This window comes from Magallana gigas, chromosome 1 (assembly GCF_963853765.1).
Source record: "Magallana gigas chromosome 1, xbMagGiga1.1, whole genome shotgun sequence".
NCBI lineage: Eukaryota > Metazoa > Mollusca > Bivalvia > Ostreida > Ostreidae > Magallana > Magallana gigas.
The window spans coordinates 65745128-65767935 of record NC_088853.1 but is presented as its reverse complement, the minus strand read 5'-3'; the positions used below and the strand labels follow the sequence as shown (position 1 = coordinate 65767935).

The 22808-nt window shown below is 34.5% G+C and overlaps 2 protein-coding genes and 1 non-coding gene across 5 annotated transcripts in view; all 3 read left to right on the top strand.

The window, feature by feature from the left end:
- LOC117687724 (uncharacterized) overlaps positions 1-8908 on the top strand; it is a 36258-nt gene extending 27350 nt beyond the window's left edge. The window contains exons 10-15 of the mRNA XM_066086596.1: positions 3832-5456; positions 6077-6136; positions 6302-6373; positions 6457-7371; positions 7848-7930; positions 8323-8908. Of these exons, the coding sequence (XP_065942668.1) occupies positions 3832-4829 (998 nt within the window). The 3' untranslated portion in view covers positions 4830-5456; positions 6077-6136; positions 6302-6373; ... (1 more) ...; positions 7848-7930; positions 8323-8908. The remainder of the gene's footprint in view (positions 1-3831; positions 5457-6076; positions 6137-6301; positions 6374-6456; positions 7372-7847; positions 7931-8322) is intronic.
- A 2485-nt stretch (positions 8909-11393) lies between these two features.
- LOC105344787 (uncharacterized) lies at positions 11394-12411 on the top strand. The gene is made up of 2 exons (XR_010712358.1): positions 11394-11788; positions 11955-12411. It is a non-coding gene; the product is annotated as an uncharacterized protein (transcript).
- Positions 12412-14913: 2502 nt separating this feature from the next.
- On the top strand, positions 14914-22808 carry LOC117687727 (tyrosine-protein kinase SRK2). Of its 3 annotated transcripts, XM_066086450.1 has the most exons (10): positions 14914-14934; positions 15099-15205; positions 16145-16951; positions 17537-17740; positions 18111-18275; positions 18625-18820; positions 20083-20206; positions 20583-20737; positions 21079-21201; positions 22431-22808. In XM_066086450.1, exons 3-10 carry the CDS (start codon positions 16184-16186, stop codon positions 22571-22573), a joined length of 1878 nt encoding a protein of 625 aa, XP_065942522.1. In that variant the 5' UTR covers positions 14914-14934; positions 15099-15205; positions 16145-16183; the 3' UTR covers positions 22574-22808. The 3 variants fall into 3 exon arrangements, with proteins under 3 accessions (XP_065942522.1, XP_065942612.1, XP_065942562.1); XM_066086490.1 differs by lacking the exon at positions 14914-14934 and having other exon boundaries at positions 14975-15205; positions 16169-16951; XM_066086540.1 differs by lacking the exons at positions 14914-14934; positions 21079-21201 and having other exon boundaries at positions 14973-15205.

The following is a 22808-nucleotide window of genomic DNA, read 5'->3' as shown; positions in this document are numbered from 1 at the left end:
AGATATTGAAGCATTTTTTTCTTTATGTGACTGGCCATTAAAAGTTATGATACCAAATGACCCTTTGGTTGATCACTCCCAGAACTTACAAAGTTTTTGCCCTTTGTGTACGAAGTGATTGTTATCGCTACTCCTCTGAAACCATAAGAGATAGAGACTTGAAACTTTTATTAACGTCTGTAAGTCACTTAGACGCTCTTTCAATCTATTCATACCGAAAGGTTCCGAGACCCCCTTCTATCAGTTATTGCCCCTGAAAGTATTTCAATTTCCATAAAATCACTTCCAATTTTTTTACTATTTGTCACAAAGACTTCGGACCACTTGGGATGGAAGCGTCTTCCATGGCCGATCAAAATGACGTAAAGGTCAAAGGTCAAGGTCATCTGAAAACCTGTGTATTCATGAGTTTTCGTATCTCTTTTGTTTAGGGTGATATAGAGAAGTTTGATCAAGGATGTAGTAGGACGTCTTAAGACATTTCAAAATGTAGCCCTTCAGCTCCCGTCTTGTAATAGTTAGTGAGTTATTGCCCCTTTTGTTCGAAATGCTTGTTATCGCTACTCCTCTGAAACCAAAACAGGTAGAGACTTGAAACGTTTACCAATGTCTTCATTACACTTAGAAGTTTCTTCAATCTATTGATCCCAAAAGGGTCAAACGTCCCTTTCTGGCAGTAATTCCCCTTTCAATTTCATTGATTTCACAAACACAATAGAAATAAACACCCCCCCTTTTTTTCTTATGAGTGACCTTGACCTTTGACCTTGACCTTTGACCTTGACCTTTGACCTCTTAGGACTGGTGTGTTATAAGTATCTGCAACATCTATCATATCAGATTCATTTATATGTACGAATAGCTCTTTCAAACACAAATTCACCCCCCCCCCCTTTTATTTTTAGGTTTGACCTTGACTTTTGACCTGACCTTGACCTTTGACCTTGACCTTAAAGGACTGATGCGTTACAAGTATATTTAACATATACATTTCAGATTCATTTATATGTGCAATAAGCTCTTTAAAACAACCAACCCCCCCCCCCCTTATTTTTAGGTTTGACCTTGACCTTTGACCTTGACCTTTGACCTTTGACCTCTTAGAACTTATGAGTAATAAGTGTATGCAACATATATATCGGATTCAGTTTTATGAACAATTTGCCCCCCCCCCCCTTCTTTTATACAAGGATTGAATTCTTATATGAACATGACCCTCGATATTTGAACTTGAAATTTAATATTCCTTTTTAAAATAAAACCTAAAAAAGCGTTACAACCGTTTGTCAGAATTTTTTTAAAAGGTGAAAAACTGCCTGCCATTTGACTCCAGACCGCGTTTTAGACTACGCCTCCAAATAAAAATTCCAGCTCCAGTAAAACTCTGTAGAACTCGGCGAAAATTCATGGGACTGTTCCCCACACCTGAATCTAATTGCCTGCCAAATTTCAAACGAAATGAACCCTATTGAAGAAAGTTATCCACCTCAGCGGCATCGAACCATCGTCCCGAGAAACGAAATTTCAACGCTTCGATATTTGTATCTAATAAATTCACGCTCAAATTTCACTGAAAATCTTTGTTTACATTTCTATCGGCAACCTGTGACGACTTGTGTTGAAGTGCAACGAAAGATAACTCTTCCTTCCCAGACCCCGATTTTAGATGAATTTAATTTACATTTTCTTTCAGTTTGTTTATTTCCCGACTTGGCTGAAATACATGACTGGCCTTAATTCAGTTCCGATTTTCCGTACTTGTAATCCACGAATGCATGACAGTTTATAGATTTCTAAGCACGTGCATTTCAAATCACAAGGAGAATTCGCATCAGCTAAGTTCCAACAAATGTTCCCACACCTTCAAATACCCGCTGGCGACCAGAGTTTGACCTGGCCTGTTGATTTCTTAGTCAACGCTATCTGGCCACATTGTTTACAAGCAGCACTGATTTTTATGAATAAACTGGTGAACAAATACTGCCCTCCCAACCAATCGCTAAGCCCCTATCTATTCTAAAGGTTCCTCAGCGTTGGGTATCAATTTTAGATGGACAGAAGAACGCTTCGTCTCTTCTTTCTATCCTCATCCAAATTCACTACACAACTCAACAAATTTTACCTTCGATCAGAAAACAAGCGAAATAGCGTAGTGGCAACACTCTCGCCTAGGAATCTAAGGGTACTCGGATCGATACCACTGTGCGGAACCGATTTTTTTTTTTCCTTTCTTTTTTTCGTAAATTGATTTTTTTCTAATTTCTCAATAATTATCAACATTTTCGGGAATTTTTTTGAATCATTATGGAAGGTGGAAAGGCCTCTAATTGTTCCGTGAACAATTAGTCTACTAGTTATTATTTTTTTTCTTCTCTTTTTTTCCAGGGACAGCTTTTTTATTTCAAGAGATATTGAAACAATTTTTTCTTTATGTTATTGGCCATTAAAAGTTATGGTACCAAACGACCCTTTGCTCGATAACTCCTAGAACTTACAAAGTTATTGCCCTTGTGTACGAAAAGTTTGTTATCGCAACTCCTCTGAAACCATAAGAGATAGAAACTTGGAACTTTTACCAATGTCTACAGTACACTTAGAGGGTTCTCCAATCTATTCATACCGAAAGAATTTGAGCCCCCCTTCTAGTAGTCATTGCCCCTGAAAGTATTTACATTTCTATAAAATCACTTCCAACTTTTTTATTATTTGTCATAGAGACTTCGGACCACTTGGGATTGAAGCGTCTACCTTGGCCGAACAAAATGACATAAAGGTCAAAGGTCAAGGTCATCTGGAAATCTCTTAATTAATGAGTCTTTAGATCTCTTTTGTTTAGGGTGGTAGAGAAAAACTTTTTCATGGAAGTAGTAGGACATCTTGAGACATTTTAAAATATAGCCCCTTGCCTCCTTCCTTTAAATAGTTACAGAGTTATTACCCCTATTTACATAAAGCTTGTTATCGCTACTCCTCTGAAACCATAAGAGATAGAAACTTGGAACTTTTACCAATGTCTTTAGTACACTTAGAAGATTCTCCAATTTATCATACCGAAAGGATCTGAGCCCCCCTTCTAGTAGTTATTGCCCCTGAAAGTATTTACATTTCTATAAAATCACTTACAACTTTTTTATTATTTATCATAGAGACTTCGGACCACTTGGGATTAAAGCGTCTACCTTGGCCGAACAAAATGACTTAAAGGTCAAATGTCAAGGTCATCTGGAAATCTCTTAATTAATGAGTTTTTAGATCTCTTTTGTTTAGGGTTGTAGAGAAAAACTTTTTCATGGATGTAGTAGGACATTCTAAGACATTTTAAAATATAGCCCTCTGACCCTTACCATGTAACAATTACAGAGTTATTGCCCCTATTGTACAAAATGTTTGTTATCGCTACTCCTCATTAACCGTCAGAAATAGAGACTTGAAACGTTTGCTAATGTATTCAGAACACTTAGATGCTCCTTCGATCTACCATACCGAAAGGGTCTAAAGTTCCTTTCTAGCAGTTATTGCCCCTGAAAGTTTCGATGATTCAATAAATACACAAATAACTTTTGAATCAATAATTATAGATACATCGGACCACTTGGTTATGAAGGGTCTACCTTGTCAGATCAAAATGACATCAAGGTCAAAGGTCTAGGTCAAGCGATAAAAAAATTGCAAACTTAATCGTTTGACACTTTTTTTTTATAAAGTAACGCAGAAAAAAATACTTTATTCTATTGAAGCAATCTTATTTTAAACATAAAAAATAATGAGGTGGAAAGACCTCTAATTTTTCGAGAACAATTAGTCTACTAGTTTTATAATTATATTTCATAGGAATATTTGAAAATACCTACACCACATATAGAGTACATCAGTGCTCTAAGTGTCCGGGAGACAAACATTACTATTGTGAATCGTGCCCATGTGCTTTGTGCCCGCAGTGTAAAGAGAAACATGTAAAAGACCTCAGAACAATAGATCATACTGTTGTGACATTCCATGAGAAATTGAACTACATCCCCTCACAAGAGGTCTGTGTTCGACATCCTGGCAAACTATATAGAGCGTATTGTGAACCTTGTAATCTCCCTGTCTGCTTCCATTGCAGAGAGCATAGAAGGCATAAACAACTAAAAGTAAAAACAGCATTTGAAAAAAGGCGACAACAGCACAGTGGTATCATTTACACCATCAGAAGTGAGGCTCTCTTTTACAGACCTGTTCTCCTGTCAAGAATCAGATCTGATTTTAAAATCTGTCACACAAAATTCTCCCTCCATCTATCAGATATGTTAACAAAGGCCCAGACACTGAAGCATCTCATTGACTATATACAAAAAGATTGCATGTGTAATGTGTTCTGTGACTTTGATTTCAAACACAGATGTTTAAAACAGAAGAAAGAAATGATCATACACATTGTCTCCCTACAGAGATATGTACACATATATGAACAGATGAGAGTAATCAGACCGCTACAATTCCTCTCCTCCATAAAGACAGCCCTCCCCCAGATACATCCTACACTCCACACCAGCCAGCACTCCATGACTGAGTCACTCAACAAGGAGGATGTGATGGAGTCACTGAGTGCAATCCAAATCACAGAGAGAGGAAACCGACGCGTAGGAAACCAGTGTCTGCTGGAAATGACGTCTGGTGCTGAGCTTCATCAATGTATCACACTGACAGGTGTTGATAGTTGTAAACACATTTCCTGTGTTTCATCAAGCCGGGCCTGGGTCAGTAATGATGAAAGCGAACTTATCCTGACAAACAGCACAGGTGCCTCTCTGATTTATATGCCGATGGATATGGATTGCACACAGTGAACAGTGAGGGTGACTTACTTTATATGAGTAAAAACATTTTTATCAACAAACTGTCAAAAGATAAGAAAAATACTACTATATTCATAAAGTCTGCATGGACACCAGGTTGCATGTATTGGTCTCCTTCTGGGGATATACTGATTGGGATGTATAGAGAGAAATTTAAAAAAGGAAAGGTTAACCGGTACAAACAAAGCGGACAACTGACACAAACCATACAATATTACAGCAAAGGATTCGAACTGTATAGACAACCTCGTTATATTACCGAGAACAACAATTGGGATGTCGTGGTATCTGACTATGACGATAAGTCTGGTGCTGTAGTGGTAACAGAGCGTGGGGGAGAACTTCGTTTCTTTTACACAGGACCTCCATCAGGATCAGGACTACGGCCACGTGGAATCTGTACTGACGCGCTGTCACACATCCTTGTGTGTGATGATATAACCAAAACAGTACAGATAATAGATTGGAACGGACAGTTCCTGTCTTACCTACTGATAAGACCATCAGGAATTTTCTATCCACAAAGTTTGAGTTATGATGTCAAAACCCACCGTGTCTGGGTTGGATCACAGGACAACAACAAGGTGGTTATTTACAACTATATTCAGAGAGTGGCAGGTATGTCTGATTTGTTATCATTGCAAATTGAATGACATTTTGTTTTCGGTGTGACACGAATATGATCATACATTTACCATTTTTCAAAAGATTTAAGTATGCACTTGTTAATTGTCGATCATCATCACTTGTTTTCTTATATATATGTATATATATATATATATATATATATATATATATATATATATATATATATATATATATATATATATATATATAAATCATTTGTTATTGTTTAATCAATTAATTAATTAATTAGAGATAACTTTATGCATATCAATGATTTAAGTACTTATTAACATCATTTAGATACAAAAAGTTTTATTTTTTGTGCATCTCACAAGTTAAAAATGACATGACGATCGTTTGAATAAGATTCGGTACAGATGACTTCGGCATACCTTTAAAGTTGTTGATATCAATGAGTGGACTATGAGACTGACGCATTTATCATATTGTAATTTATACAACTACCTACATGTGTAAAGTCCTTTGTCTTGGTATAATTGATCTAAATTGGCACATTACAACAGACAAATTAATGGAACAGTTATTTTAAAAATTCTTATGTTCTGTTCAATCTAATTATTTATGTCTTATGTTTGGAGATTTCTTTCCAGCGACTACTGATGTGACGGAGTCACTGAGTGAACTCACAACCACAGAGACAAAAATCTCAGGTAACCAATATTTTTCAAATGCCATTATGTTCGTATAAATCTGTTCAATCTAACAGAATCTGTTTTATTTTTCTTGATCTAATTTCAGCAGTGATTCATTGAAACCATTATTTTCAAAATTCTTATGTTCTGCTCAATTTAACTATTTATGTCTTATGTTTGTAGATCTCATTCCAGCGACTACTGATGTGACGGAGTCACTGAGTGAACTCACAACCACAGAGACAAAAATCTCAGGTAAAAGAATATTTTTAAAATGCTATTCTGTTCGTAATAAATCTGTTATATCGAACTGTTTATGTTTTATTTTTGTATATCAGCCACCGTTGATGAGATGGAGTCAGTCAGTGAACTCGCAACCATAGAATTAGAATGCACACAGGAAGGAAACGACTGTCAGCTGAAACTGATGGATTATCCTGCGCTCGTTCATGTTTTCACAGTGAACGATGTCCGTTATTGTTATCATATTTCCTTTGTAACATCAGACCAAGTCTGGGTCAGCGGCAGAAAGACTCTCATCATGACAAACAGAGCAGGTGACACTCTGCATCGTGTGGAAGATATATGTAGTGACTTACGTGGTGTATTACACACAGTAAACACCCGTTGTGAGCTATTATATATTGATAGTAATTAAAACATCAAAAAGTTGTCATCGGATATGAAAACAGCCACCACATTTTTAAAGAAACCAACATCAGCATGGGAGCCACGGTGTGTGTACTGGTCCCCGTCCACTAGGAATTTACTGGTCGGGATGTGCAAATATAGGACAGGTATGATAACCCGGTACAACCAGAGCGGACAACAGACACAAACAATTAAACACGACAACACAGGACTAGAATTGTATAGAGAACCTAACTATATAATAGAGCTAAAGAATGGGGATGTAGTGGTGTCTGACGCATTCAGTGCTGTAGTGGTGACAGGGCGTGGAGGAAGACATCGTTTCTCCTACACAGGACACCCTAAAGGATCAGGACTAGAGCCACGTGGAATAGCTACCGATGCGCTTTCACACATACTTGTGTGTGATGGTAAAACCAAACTAATTCATATTATAAACAAAGACGGTCGGTTCCTGTCACATCTAAAGATAAATTCATCCGATATTTGCTCACCATACAGTCTGTGTTATGATGCCAACACTCATCTTCTATGGGTTGGATCAGGGTATAACAACGAGCTGTGTGTCTACAGGTACTTAGAACGAATGGACACTCAGATTGGTACGTTGTATTACTGATTTAGATAACCAAGATATTTTCGTGTAAATTAATAGTCAACAAGGTAATTGAAAGACATGTTTATATGCGTAATTGTGCCAATACGAAATTATAACAAGATAAACTGCATTTACCATCCGGTGTAGTTAATTACATAATCAAATATGAATATGAAATACAGTATTTCATTAATTAAATCTACTGTCAAGTTTCATTGTTAATTTAAATAACAAGTCGTTGTAATTAACCAAAAAGCAAGAGTGGTACTTGGATTTATATTTTTAATTTGCAAATTGTATTAATTTAGTTACCTATAATAAATAAATAAGATATTGTAAATTAATTTGATATAATTATTTATAACAATACCAAAGTATGTTTTATTGTAATCAGTTTGAACTCTTGGTGTATGTAGCTTTATCAATTCATGTAGAGTATGATAGTGAATAATCAACAAATAATCAATGTCATTGTTGTAGATCAGAGCATACGTTGTCTTGATGAATTTGCCTTTGCCTCGTGCAGCTCAAGACCAGCTTGGAGGTAGCTTGGATATTGACAGGTTGTTATTTTTTTTGTACAAATCTAGTATGCTGTCAAAAGGGGGCATACTGTTTGTCGCTTTCTTCTAACCGTTAAAATTTACCTGTGTAAAATACGTATGGACTACAGTAATAAGTCCTGTTAATGCTTCACATTGTGATCATCAAAACATGGATGCAAGATTCTGTGGATGAATAAAAATGATTTAATAAGTGTCACTTGGCTATATGTGGAATAATATGAAACATTCATATAAGATTTATAATAACTGACATGTTGGAAGAAAAAGCTGTTTAATATTCTTTTATAACTTGAAATCTTTGTCTTGTTAGATATTTCATCAACTTACCTTTGATTTTATTCATTACCAGAATCATTAACTTTATGTACTTTATCATATTTTTTTGGCAGAGTAGCCAGTCTTACCACACCTAGAGGGGGAAAAATAAAAGGTCTTGGTACCCAGAATTCCTCCATGAAAACAATCATATTTAATGTGACATCAATGTACTCTGATGTATTTAACATTTATAATGTGTTCAGTCACTGTGTAAATGAACAGTGATTAAACATTTTGCCAATAGAGACTATTATAATGATCGGTTATTGTGTACATGAACTGTACAGAAACAAATAAATGTGTAAATAAATTCGACGCTGTTAGTTTCTGTGTATGTGACATTTACGGTGATCAGTTATTGTGTGCATATATTCTACTGTGATCTGGTAGTATGTAAATGAACTATACAGCGAGCAGGGATTGGTGATTGAGCACTAAAGAGACCATTAACTGTTAATTCTGATGGTATTAGTTAAGTCAATTGTCTTTATAAAATGTATTTTAAATATCCCGTTTAAACAAGTATAACATGCTTATTCAGTTATATAAAGAAGAACTTGACTTGGAATGAAAAATTTACTCGATGTCACTCCCTACTTTGAATTGTAGCATATTAAAAGCTGTCATTTATTTAATAAATCTACCTTAGTTTATACATATATTTATTCTTTATATTTACGTGTAAACCTAAAAATTAGCAATTTGTTCTGGTAATTACTTTAATAACAGTAAGACATAAACCAGCGTTGTATTCAGAGCACTAAGTACATTTTATATTTTAACCAAACCGGAATACAGGATGTGACGTCAAATTTTTTATTTTTATTTAATACTGTGGAATCATTTGTATCCGTGGGGGTCAATGTTTGTTAGTATATTAATTGTCCTGGTTAGTTCGGACGTAATGTCGTTGGTTGCAAGTTCGGGATAATTTTGATAAATATTAAAGAAATGATTGTACATGTACATACGTTCATGGGGATGAATATTCGTGGGCATGGGTAACTCACGAAAGCCGCAAAAATTGGTCCCCCACGAACAATGATGTATCACGGTTCAAAGGCGTTCTACATCATGTCAGTCTTACGTAAATACGTGCACAAAGCCTAGTAATGTAGTTTATTTTCAAAACAACATTACCACATGAGTTAATTCAACTTTATCTATACTACTTTATTAAAATAATAAACTCACAATTTTGGGCTTTAATACCGAGAAATCGGAAATCGGAAGAGTACTGTCATTTGGTTTATATATTTTAAACATAATTGACACTTGAAGATTACCAATTAGTTTTTATTTTTTCTCAGTCAAGCTTCGCTTATTAATAATCAACGAAAATTCCTTTAAAAAATCAGCAAATCATATTTTTTTTTCGGATTTTACAATCTTGCGCATGCGCATTACATTCACGCTTAATTACGGGATGCTTTTAAGTTTAATTTTTGTTTCCACATATCACATTTGCATGGATAAACTCAATCAAATGAAATACGGGAGATAACTCCAACTCATTGCAGTCAAAAACGTTGCTGGAAAAATTATTGAATTCTTTATTTATATGAATTAACTTTTAGGATGAACGGTATTTACAGGCTCAAGATGGTTTATTATGAATAATTTGACTGTCATTTTCAAAGCAGCTTTATTAATGTTCTCCAAAATCGTTTTGGAGCGATTCTACAATTGTTTACAATGACATCCACATTTTGTTTACACTGTTTGTGACGTTGTCTAAAATATTTTTTGTTATCCGCTAAAGCACCAAAAAACAAAACAAAACCAAAAAACACAAAGAAAACAAAACAACAAAAACACACAGCTAGTTTTGAGGGAATGTTGAAAAAAAAAATGGAGATCAGATATGAATTCGATACAAAAAACTAGAAATTAAACTTAAAGATTTGTTAGAAATTATAACTGTTAAAGTCCATAAAAAGGAATTTAAATGTATAGTAAAGGTTTTCTGAGTTTCATTTAAACAAAATAAATAACGTTATGTTACTGCCATGCTAGTTTAAAAACCTAGAAATTATTATGCAAATAAAAGTGAAGAGAAAATTAAACAATTATATTTACATTCTACTGTGTTTTTCTATTAAATTCCGTGATGTTTAAATGCCTCTAAATGCAACACCTATTCACTGCGTATGAATTTACAAGTAATTTACATAAGTAGTTCTCAAACAGTGATTTCTATGTTATCGGTTAAAAAATGTATTTAATGAATGTTGTCAAAACACCTTGTTTTATAATCATTCAACAAAAAGGTTGACTATATTGTTAAAAGCAACATTTCAAGAGTTATTTATCATGGATTATATTTTCATGCTCGTCGATCTCATCTCAACAGTCTATGTGAAAACCAGTTTAAACCGGTTTTACAAAACAGCTGTTCTTGCTGTTACTTATTCACTCCCTCCGTGATCTGCACTTGATATCGATTTATTTAAGTAAACAATTGATTTCTTCAGTAAGGGAATGTAAATATAAGCATTAAATGATTTATTTTTGACGTCGTCGTGTCAATAACTGCCGTCAGATGAGCAGACAAATTATCATAACGCGCTAACGCGCGTTATTCAATTTGTCTGCTCACCTGACGGCAGTTATTGACACGACGACGTCAAAAATAAATCATTCAATGCTATAATATATGTGCAAATTTTGAATCAGAATCTGATACAAATTCAACCTGGTTTGTTGTATCATAGTGGTTTCTAGTACCTAATATACAGTTTAGTATTCATTCGATGTAGTGGAATTATTAATCACAATATATAAGGCGCTGATACCCATTTATTCTGATTACATTTATATCGTGGTGGGGTTTTTTTGCGGTGATATTTTGAAAGCATGTTAGCAATTAGATTTTTTCACTTCATACTTAAAAGTACACATGCATCCCAGATCGCAAATAAGTATGAATATCTCTTTTTAGAGATCCTTTTATATTTATATTCAGTCGAAATATTACATGTCTACCAAATACAACGTATAAGAACAATGCTCTACTATTAAAATAAACATACAGATGATAAAGATTTGGGGCTATGTAAAGTGATCGTTATCTGGCTGATGGCAATAGACATGAGCAATATGTTACCTCTTATCATTTTGTTAGAGGTTCTCAGGACATAGATATAGGTAGCCATGTCAAGCTTGATTGAAATATGTCTCAGTGTTTGTGTTTTCTATGGAAACTGTTTATATTCCAATGCTGAAACTGTTGAATTAACATCAAGGGATTGGAAACAAATGGTTGAATTCGCTTGATGAAACTGGAAAATGAATTAACACTTCAAAGCAAGGAAAATGAAAGAATCAAGGCAGAAAACGTCTTCTTACGAAGTCAATTTCAGGAGTCAAAAGATCGCGAAAATGAATTGTTAAAAATAGTGCACGAAATGAAAAGGAACATTGAAGAACTTATCAAAAGTCAGAATCGTCCAGACAAAAAACACAAAAAATACCTCCAAATGGAAACTAGTGCTCCCAGTATTAGTCACATCGATGTTGAACCCGTCAAGCGAATAGGTAGGATAAGAAGCCTTACAAAATATTGGTAAAAAATAGTAAATCAAAATTACGTGATCTTGTTTTTACTTGCATCGATATGTCAATGAAATCGGTGTTCAAATTTCCAAAAAGATTCAATCAAGAGAAACTTATATTTGTCATTGAATCAAATTTTATATTGCAGTTCCGCCAACATTTTCAATGAACACAGATCCAATTGCTTTCTACAGCTTTATTTCGGCTGATGCAACCACCAAGCTACAACTTCATCAAATATTGATCTATGACACAGTCAAAATAAATTTAGGTCAAGGGTATCACCAAGACGATGGAATATTCATAGCCCCTAGATCCGGTATCTATGGTTTTGCGTGGACGCTGGCTGTTTCGTCATCCGGTTGGGTAAGCACGGAAATTGCCATCAACGGTCAAAAATATGGCAGAGCTTCTGTTGATGGTGATGATGGATCTCATGGGTATGGGACTGGTTTTGCTTTAGCTAACGTAAACGCCGGAGACCATGTGTATATACGAATGAACATAGCAGGCGACCCTGTCCTCTATGGAGATGGCAGAACATCATTTTCTGGATGGATGTTGTAATTTGATTTACCATATCATTAAATACAACCTTAATAGCTTTCGATATTTTGGCGTAGGAAATTCATGGAAATATAAACATTGGTAAGAAAACAAACGTAAAAAAAAACAGATTTAGCCAGAAACTATTCATCAATACGATTTAACAATACATTATACATAGATCTAAACGCTCTTCATTCCTAACATTCTTAAAAAATGAACAACAAATTAACTTTAGTAAATTATTTAATACAAATTACACCAACCAACATTGAACAAGCTCCTTAAAGTGCTAGTTTTCCAAAAAGAGTAGTTTTATTTTAGCATGACCTTTCAAAACAAAAGAAAACGTTCACGGTGAGTGTTTGATAAGGTACGTGGACCTTCCATTGCCATAGTGTTTTGTTTCTTAACTTTGCTGTTGATCTTCTGTAATGAAAAAAAATGACAGTAACAAACTGTCAATCCTCTCAAAAATCCATAAAACGAAATACAAATTCAAAAAGGAGCAACACGGACCTCTAAAAAGATAGAGGTAGGATCAGGTGCCATGGAGGAATGAGCATCCTCTGCTGACCGGTCACACAAATCTAAATTGCTTAACGAACGCTTGGATATGGTTCTTTGATATGCATCTAGCTTATGTTGGCGGTTATTTAGGGTTTTTTTCCCTTGCAGCTCCGATTCAAAGTCAACTAACTTCATGGCGTCCTAATCCAAAATATTTAAAACTAAATTTGACATTATAAAAACAGCTGAAGCTTCTTAAATATTTCAAAGCGATTATTTTACAATAATTCATCGTATTTTGATAATAAAGTTATTTATCGACTGAGATGAACAGGGAGCATGATTTATACGAATGCTACAGAATTTAATCATTTTGTTCAAAGCATCTCATTATTTTTTGTCTTTGAAAAATGAACCATTGCGTCAAATGTTATTTAAAAGATTAGAAAACCCATTTATTATTATAAATAAGTATAGCACAATCTATACTCTGTCCAAAGATTATTGTGCAGCGCTTGTTAGATTATATGACATTAATATATACACCAAGTTTTAAATATTGATTCAATATATAACAAAATCACAAGATGTTTCTTTTGAAATGTTTTGCAATCGACATCGAAGTACCCCGGATGAAATGTTACTTCCAAATTAAAAAACAACCGATTTTACATATTATAAATTTCCCTTATAATTTATCAGGGTTAATACAGATGATGTGTCAATGAAAATATTTTGTATTGCTTTATATTTCATTGTTTAATTGACAAATTCGTTTATCATAATATAAAAAACAAACACACTATAATTGAATGATGCATAATTTGTCTTATATCTATTTTTTTTAACATTGTCTAACATTTCTGAATTACAAGACACTTATCCTCCAGTACCAATGTCTGCGACCTATATTCGATTTTATTTGTCACGAATGTTTGATAAAAGCACACATTATCATAAAAAACGGCGTAAAGAATCAGTTATTCCATATTTAATTTTAAGACATCAAACAATATTAATAAGATGACAATGAAAATCATTTAAACAGGAACTCTCCTTTAAAAAAACCTAAACGGTGTACTCTGTGATTAGTTTACACTTTTGAATCAGATTTAATATTTTTAGAATAAGTGCATGGTAAAGGAAAATGTATTCGGAGGCGAAGATAACTTAAAAGATTGGTCAAATAAATATTAATATTTTTCTCATGATTGCTTGTCTTATTAAAGAGCATCTTGCGCATGTTGCAAGTGTTGTCAACAAAAATGTTTGATAGATATACACGCTCTACAGCGTGTGTGTACTTTTGAAGAGTAATCAAAAACTATCTTAATCAGAATAAGGGCATAATCAGAATAAGGGCATGGCCAATAAAAAGTGTTTCACATTGAGTGGTCCCTGAAACTGGTGGTTATGGTCTGTGGGACTGGTTGAATAAAACATTTTTAAGACGATCTCGCGTATCCACGAGGGGTATAAAGTTGATTTACAGACCGTCGGTCAACGTTGATTATGAATTGATTGACAAGGCCGCTACAGAAAAAGGACGAGACAGTCCTCTTGAAAACAGGTCGAAAGGATTGGTGTGGATACAGGCTTCTGCATGCTGCATGGCACAGAGTTGTACCTGCCAGAGCCGATACACGTTTCGTTGTTTATACAATACAAGTCTCATTCAGTTCATCTCCTTAAGAAAAAGATGTTATTCAGAAACAAAAATATTTCGGAAAATACAAAAAAATTGTTGTGCACTCAACATTAAAAACGTTTTGGACAAAACGTCAAAAACATACGATACACTTTGCAGAGAATGCTGGACAAAATGGTTTCAGGTTGTGCTAATTAATTCATGATAAATACGTGGTTTATACATGTATTTTTGAGACTGTACATCTCAGTATGTACTGATTGTGTAGTTGGTGAACCTATTCTATACAACACATTTTATATTACTTAAGGTAAATAACTCAGGGCGAGATTTTGGCATTTAAATGTCCTCTTTCGCGACTCAATGACCCGTAAAGTTTTCTTTTCCGATATTCTCGTTTATTTCACACCAACGTTGTACCCAGGTAAAAAGATGATTTCCTTTGACAAAATTTCTTTATTTTTATGTGTCCTCTTTATTTTTCTTCTTATAAATTTAGAGGCATAAAATAATGACAACACCCACCCATCAGGTTGTTTTTAGTAGCGACTGTTAAACTATCTGAAGGATTGTGTTGTTATGATTTAGGTGACCGTAGTGGCATTTAAATCGATGTTCTCTCAACAAGATGACCTATATTTAGAGTCATGCACCAGTCTGGATATGCATGTTCTACCTTCCCTACACAGGAACAGGTAGGTGCTGATATGCATCATTTGATCTATTTGCTTGGAACAGTCTATATATAAAGCCTCTTACAGGCCAAGCATTTCAATTTTGAATGTTTTAACTTTCAGTTTCACTATTTCTGTTTTATGAAACCGGTTTCCTTTTAGGTCGTATTTTGGGATTTACTTTCATTTGATTTTGCACTGTCTATGTCTTTTAAATTTAAGAAACGGGTTGAAAACATCTCACCGTATATACTTTTGGTCTGTAATATCATAGTACATGTAAATACACTTGAAAACGTGGTTCGCACGGTACCATTCTGCACAAGTCTTTTGTAAAGCATTTATTGAAAACTCCCTGAAGCGTTTGATAATTACCACCGTTCGAAGTCCAGGGCCAGTTTCTTTTCAGTTGTTGAGGGTCACATTACTACACCATTTTTCTTATTTTATTACATGAATTTTAAAAACGAGCAAAATTATTAGCTATTGGCATACGATAGGCTTATATCTGATTAATAGAAGATTGACTGTTGTGTCAACATTAAAGCGATTTTAAATAAGATCACAGCGAGCATGATAATTATGTTTTAATTTAGTTCATCACCTCAAGTTGTTCACGTCGAGTAAATTATAAAGTTGATATCTCTAATAGAACAAAAGGCTTCATAAATTTTATCCAACAATGCTTACTTTGAAAAATGAAATATTAAAATCGTATTGCAAAGTTTGTTTGTATCTGTTTCTTTTACCAATTGGTACATGTATATAAATGTGCATTTTGACCATTATGGTTATTATTTTTACAGCCTTTTTTTCCTATCTAGATACAATTTAAATAATTAAAATATCTAAATTCGTGTGTTTCTGAAACTCAATTATTTTATTTCTTCAATTAAAAAGATTTTAAAACAGTTGTCAGCAAGCAAATACTTTTTTTAAGAACTTCATTTAATTTTTTAGATCTTACCAGGAAAGTATCTTTAGTTGTAGACCTCTGTGATGGCGTTGACTGTAACGTTCGCACAAGACGTTGTTCGTTGTTCTCTGTGTGACAATTCAGCAGACTACCAGTGTAAACTGTGTCAGGTCAAACTCTGTTGTGACTGCACATCTAAACATTTATCTGACAAAAGTGTTAAACATGAAGTGGCCGAATTTACATCTCAGAGAAACTTGGACAAAATGGTTTCAGAATGTGCAAGCCATGATAAGTACGTCTGTGAAATATACTGTAAGGACTGCAGCATCTCGATTTGTACAAAATGTGTGACTGGCGATCACAGACGACATAATTTTATATCATTAGAAGACTTTCTAGAAGAAAGAAAAGTGGAGGTTCTCAACGAAATTCAAGAAATCGAAAGCACAGTATTGTCAGAATTTAAGAAGCAGAAATCGGGCACGGGTGAACAAGAGTACGAGAATACCATTGAGGCTATTTTTGCTCACGAAGATGAGGTTTGTAGCGCCGTAAGAGAGGCTGGTAGTAAGCTCAGAGAACGGCTCACTCAGATCAGGAAAGACAATCTAGAAATTGCAAACAAGAATGCATTGGAGGAAAAAGAGATAGTAAACATCATTGAAGAAACCAGGGCATTGTTAACCAAAAACGATTCTAAAGACATTTTAGAGCTCAAAGGAGTTAAATGTCAAGTGAATTCTAGTCCTGTATTGGTCAATAAAAGGTTGCCTGTTTTTCAAATCAAGCATCTAGAAGAGGGAGAGATTCAGTCAATGTTTGGTGTTCTGGTTAATAACGAAGATGAGGTGAGTTCTTTACAGAATGAAGTTATATTACTAGTATCCAGCAGAGTTAGAATGCTAAAAAATATTCAAATTTTATGTGGTGCAGACAAGTAATAGATCTTTTACAATGATATATGCAAACGTCACGTTAAATTATCTGTTCCGTCTGTGAACAATGCCATTTGTTCATGCTATAACACCCTGTTAATTGTCAAGATTTTAGTTCAATTTTATACGTATGTTAACAACATATACATGTATGAAATTTCAAATGTGTGGTTATTGTCAATATTCTTGTATATGAGCGAGAAGGGAAGTGAAAACTGTTGATTGAAAACCATTTATTACTGGGATTTTAAAAATTATTTATTGGCACACAAAGAATTAACTTTGAAAAAGAAATATATCTTGAATTAAAAATAGACTATTGGTGGATAACAATGATCCCATAATCTTAGAACATTCTATATTTCTGACAGTTGATACTCTGCATCGCGATAAAAAAAATATAAGTTTGTTCCGCTGCTGGGAAGAATAATGTCGCTGAAATGAAACTCACACAATTCAAATAAATAACTTATCAAATAATTTTTTTATGATTGCCAGAACGAAGTAATTGGTGGCGAAAATCTCAAGAAACAAGCCTGGTTTCATGGATACATCCCAAGAGAAGAGGCTGAACAGCTGATGAAAAGAAATGGGGACTTTCTTGTCCGTGAAACAATGAACAACACAGATCAGGATCGTTACGTGATCTCCTCCTTTAGGAATGGTCCAGTTCACTTTAAAGTTTTTCCTGGAACTATTGTCGTGAGTCAGTCATGTCAATATTTTGTTTCCAAACGAAACGTTTGTTTGTGGGATTATTTAAAGGATCCATAACCACAAGAATTTAACAAATTATGCTATAAAAGTCGTTATACACGTATATAAACCGTATCCTTAAGCAACCGAAAAAACTGACCGAGTTTAAAATAAATTCAATGAAAAAATGATAAATTTTTTAGTTGGTAAAAACTACTACAGTAGACTTTTTTTATTTTGCAAAAACTAATTTGTCAATTTTGTCTATAATATATGTACTAGTAATTACTATTTTTATTTAATTTACTTGGGCAATTTGCTATCACGATTTTGGAAACCTTTCAAATATACTAATTAGTTATGTTTCCCTTTACAGACCAGGGTAGGTCGGAGAGCTACCTTAATTGACTTGGTAAACCACCTGGTGACTTCTGGCGAACCTTTATCAAACAGCAATCCCTCCATTCTTAAATTCCCAGTGGACCGAAACCAGCATCAGCTTGACTTTGATCAAATCAAGCTAGGACCTAAAATTGAGAACGTACGTTTGTATCATTGGGACACAGTTGTCCTTACACATATGGACTGATAGAGACAGCAGATTTTTGTCTTTAGAAAATCGTTTGTTTGTATACCGCGATGGAACACGACGTGTAACCGTTGTGTCTCCTTGTGTGGGAGACAGACTTGCAGTGCATCATTAGAAACTTTTTTTCAATGCATGTTTTAATCTTTTAAGCCATTTAGCCAGTCATATATAATATATATATTAGAACAGTATTGGTGTTAATATCTGTTTTGGTAAAAATAGTACATTAAAATGGTTATTTTTTTTTTTTTACATTTAAATAAATATATTACTGGATAGGATTTTTGCTTCTTTTATCTAGATGCAGAGGGGCCATGGTCTTTACAATGGCACATTTGCAAACAAAGCGATCCTGGTCAGTAGTGACGAGGAAAAAGAAACACGGCTGTTCAAGAACGTCAACTTGTTGCGGTTTTTCGACCATCCCAACATCGTACGTCTGCAGGGCTACTCGGCGCTGTGGAAACCGGTTCTACTACTGATGGAGAATATGTCTGGTAAATTGTAGAATTGGAATAATTATTTTGCGGGGTTTTTTTACTAGTGAGATAAGTTATTTCTTAATGTACGAGAGAGTGTAGGAGAGTGGACAATAACCACAAGGAAACCACAATTCTTAAGGGCAATGTTGACTACAACCTCAAAGTTTACACAATTCATAGAGGCAATATTGACTAAAACCTCAAAGAAATTACACTTTATAAGGATTGAACTTACTAAAACCTCAAAGTAATCACACTTTATGATGGCAATATTTACTAAAACCACAAACTAGTAACACTTTATAAGGGCAATATTGACTATAACCTCAAAGTAATCACATTTCACATGGTTAATGTGGACTATAACCTAAAGGTAACAAAGCTTAAGGTAACTTCATAATTTGACCTGAAAGGCAATATTTGGACTATTTAACCTCGAAGTAATAAACTGCATAAGGGCAATATGGACTAAAGCATTTAAGAAACAACCTGTCATACGTTCAATGTTGATTAGGACCTCAAAGTAATAGCACTTTATAAGGTAATTATGGACTCTAATCTTAAAGTAATAGCCCTTCATAGGGACTTAAGGTTGTTTATTGTTCTATTGGTTCATATTATACAATTATGTAATGCTTGAGTAGTCGATAGACCCAAATACTTTTCCCGAGGTGCAGGGAACAGCTCAATGTGGTCTATTGCCCGAGGCCAACGGCAGGGAACAGCTCAGTGTGGTCTATTGCCCGAGGCCAACGGCAGGGAACAGCTCAGTGTGGTCTATTGCCCGAGGCCAACGGCAGGGAACAGCTCAGTGTGGTCTATTGCCCGAGGTCAACGGCCGAGCTGTTCCCTGTACCAAGGGGAAAAAATTGGGTATATTGACTGTTCAGGCATTAAAAATTGTTTTATTACCTAATTCCGTTTTTATTGTTTTGTGTTCACAATTGTAAGTTAAAGAAGGTGTTCATACCATTATGCATTCAGGTCATTGTTAATCAGTACCGAGATAACCTAAGCGATATATTTTAAGAACAATAGTGAAATAAAGATAATAGAGTTATCTTTTAATCTTGTAGCATTCCACATTTTCTTATATACGTTGCCAGTCAAATAGATCGCAGTCTATTGACCGGCGTTCTAATAGATTGCAGTCTATTGACCGGCAGTTCAATAGATCACTTTCACACCTGAATACACATACAAATAGACGAAAATATTTAATTTGTGATAAAACAACAAAATCCCTGTTGATTAGGTAATAATTGCTGTTATTGAAGGAGGACCATTGCTGACGTACCTGAGAGGTAATGGAACATCACTTACAACCAGGAAACGGACAGAAATGTGTCGAGATGTCGCCAGGGGGATGGCCTACTTACACAAAGACAAGTTTATCCATAGGTGAGAAATCCCTATGGTAAAGACACGCTCATAAGTAAATTAACATTACTCTTGGTTACCGATGAGTCAATAAACATCTTTGGTGAAATATCTGTTAAGCCTTCGAATGTCGAAGTTAGCAGGATGCAATCTTATTTACATGTTAATAATTATCTCTTACCTAAGCAGTGGGATTGAGTAATGCCTCAATCAGAAGATAATTACAGCTCTAAATTGTCCCCTTTTTATTTTTTAAACATTTTTCAAATGAAGTATGTTATCCCAATTTCGTATATAAAGAGATGTTGCTTAATATTCCTATATCTTGAAATATTGCGAGAAAGAAAGAATGTAAATAGTATTGTGTTTTATTTGTTTATTTACCGGTATTCCTTAGAGATGTTGCAGCCCGAAACTGTTTGGTCAGTGATGGCGGTGTTGTCAAGATCTATGATTTCTGGATGACAGAGAAGGGGGAGGCGTATCAAATACAGGACAAAATAGGGAGGCAGATACCCATCAAGTGGACTGCACCAGAGGCTCTCCTCTCAGGTAAGAGAGAGAGAGAGAGAGAGAGAGAGAGAGAGAGAGAGAGAGAGAGAGAGAGAGAGAGAGAGAGAGAGAGAGAGAGAGATAGAGAGAGAGAAAAAGACAGACAGACAGACAGACAGACAGATGTGGCGTAATCTTGTTTCGACAAAAAAATTAACATGTTTCATGTCCATTGTATAATTTTATAAATTCATTGCAAGGAATGAAGGAAAAATAATTTGAAAATCAAACATCTTATTACTTTATCTATATAGTAATGTGGTAGAGAACAGAAAAGGGTGAACAGTGGTTAGTTCAATGGCTCTCTGGTATTGTTCAATAAATAAAGGATGTTTTGTCAGGAAGCTACACACTTTCGAGTGACGTCTGGAGTTTTGGTATCCTAATGTGGGAGACATTTTCATCCGGGCTTTTGCCTTATCCCGGTTTAAGCAATAAAGAAACAACAGAACAAGTTCCTAAAGGTAAAAAATTCGCATAACCATTATAAATATACTATATACCATGAAGACAGAAGAAAAAATGAAACCTTTAAAAGCCACGACTCTGAAACTTTTATGAGAGCTCGATGGTCGTGGCCATTTTTAGGGTATTTTAATCTCCTTAAAAAGAAGAGTTCTGTGTATAGAAGGAATTAGATGATCAAATTTTAAAGCTGCTTGGTCCGATTTATTTGTTATTACAGTATCAATTTTTTTTCCATACAAACCATTTATCTTAGAAAGAAAGTTCTGGACTTTCTCCTATTTACACCAGCAGAATCAGTCTCCTTTCAAAGTTAGAAATATTCAAAGTAAGTAAAAATAATTTCTTTCTGGGCAAACGAAAAAACAAACCAAAATTCATCACGGGAATGTTTAGAAAAAGAAACCGTTTGGTTTCGTCCCCCGAATGATTGAGGTCATTCAACCCGCATGCTATGCATCAATTGTAAAGAAAGCAAACTTCAGAAATATTAGCGAACAAAACGTACACATGTTTATTTGTAATTTCTCTGATCATTTCGACCTTTATTCAAAGCGATGACAAAGTCGTAATACAACCATACCCGTCTCCTCGTCAGAGGTGAAATTTAACATGAGGCGAAATAACGCGTTACCCTTTTATGTCGTTTGTTTTGCTAGCACATTTTGTATGTATATGCATTTTTCTTCATTGTAATTTGGCTTAATTGACTGGGAAAACTACTGCAATGTCTATTATTATACATATACTTAGCATAACCATCGTTTAAAAGCGTGTATAAAATTTGATATAAAATCGGACCAAGCAGCTTTAAAGTTATAATATTTGATTTTTTTCCCTTACTAAATGTTAGCCTTATGGCAAAAAATATCATATGTCATAGTTGAAGACAGTTTTGATGCTTAATTTTTTTGACCATCCAGCCTCCTTGAGTAGCGTTCGTCCAATGTATTGCTATACGTAATTATGGCGGAGGAAGTTAAAGTTACTGTTATCTCTGAAATCGTTAGTCCGCATGCACGTGTTTAAAAAGACTTTCAAAAATGCACGTGCAAACACACATGCATCTTCTTCACCAATTTTTAATCTAAAGATAAAAACTGTAATATCTTTTCAGGTAATTATTTTTAACTTTAGATTTAAAAAAGCAAATTATATATCTGTTTACAAAGTTAACATACATGTATGTGGTTTTTTTTTTTTTACAATTTACCAAATACCATTATAGGGTACAGAATGAAATCCCCGGATGACACGCCAAAGTCCTGCTACAGCCTGATGCTGAAGTGTTGGGAGGAGAACCCGACCAAACGGGGGAACTTTGAGGAGATAGTGAAGAAACTGCAGACGATCGTCCAAAAAACGAAATAATATTGATGGAGTGCAAAGAGACAATATGGACAACATATGATAATGTGCAAATGGAAAAGTGACATGTATAACAAAAACTAGACTAACAAGATGAACTAAATAGTCAAAATAGACATAGTGTACAAAAAAGGATATTTAATGTACATTGTATAACTTTGTGAAATTGACAAAAAAATGGACAAAAGTTGATAGACTAAAATGGGAATACATGAATAGGCAATATATATTCTTAATA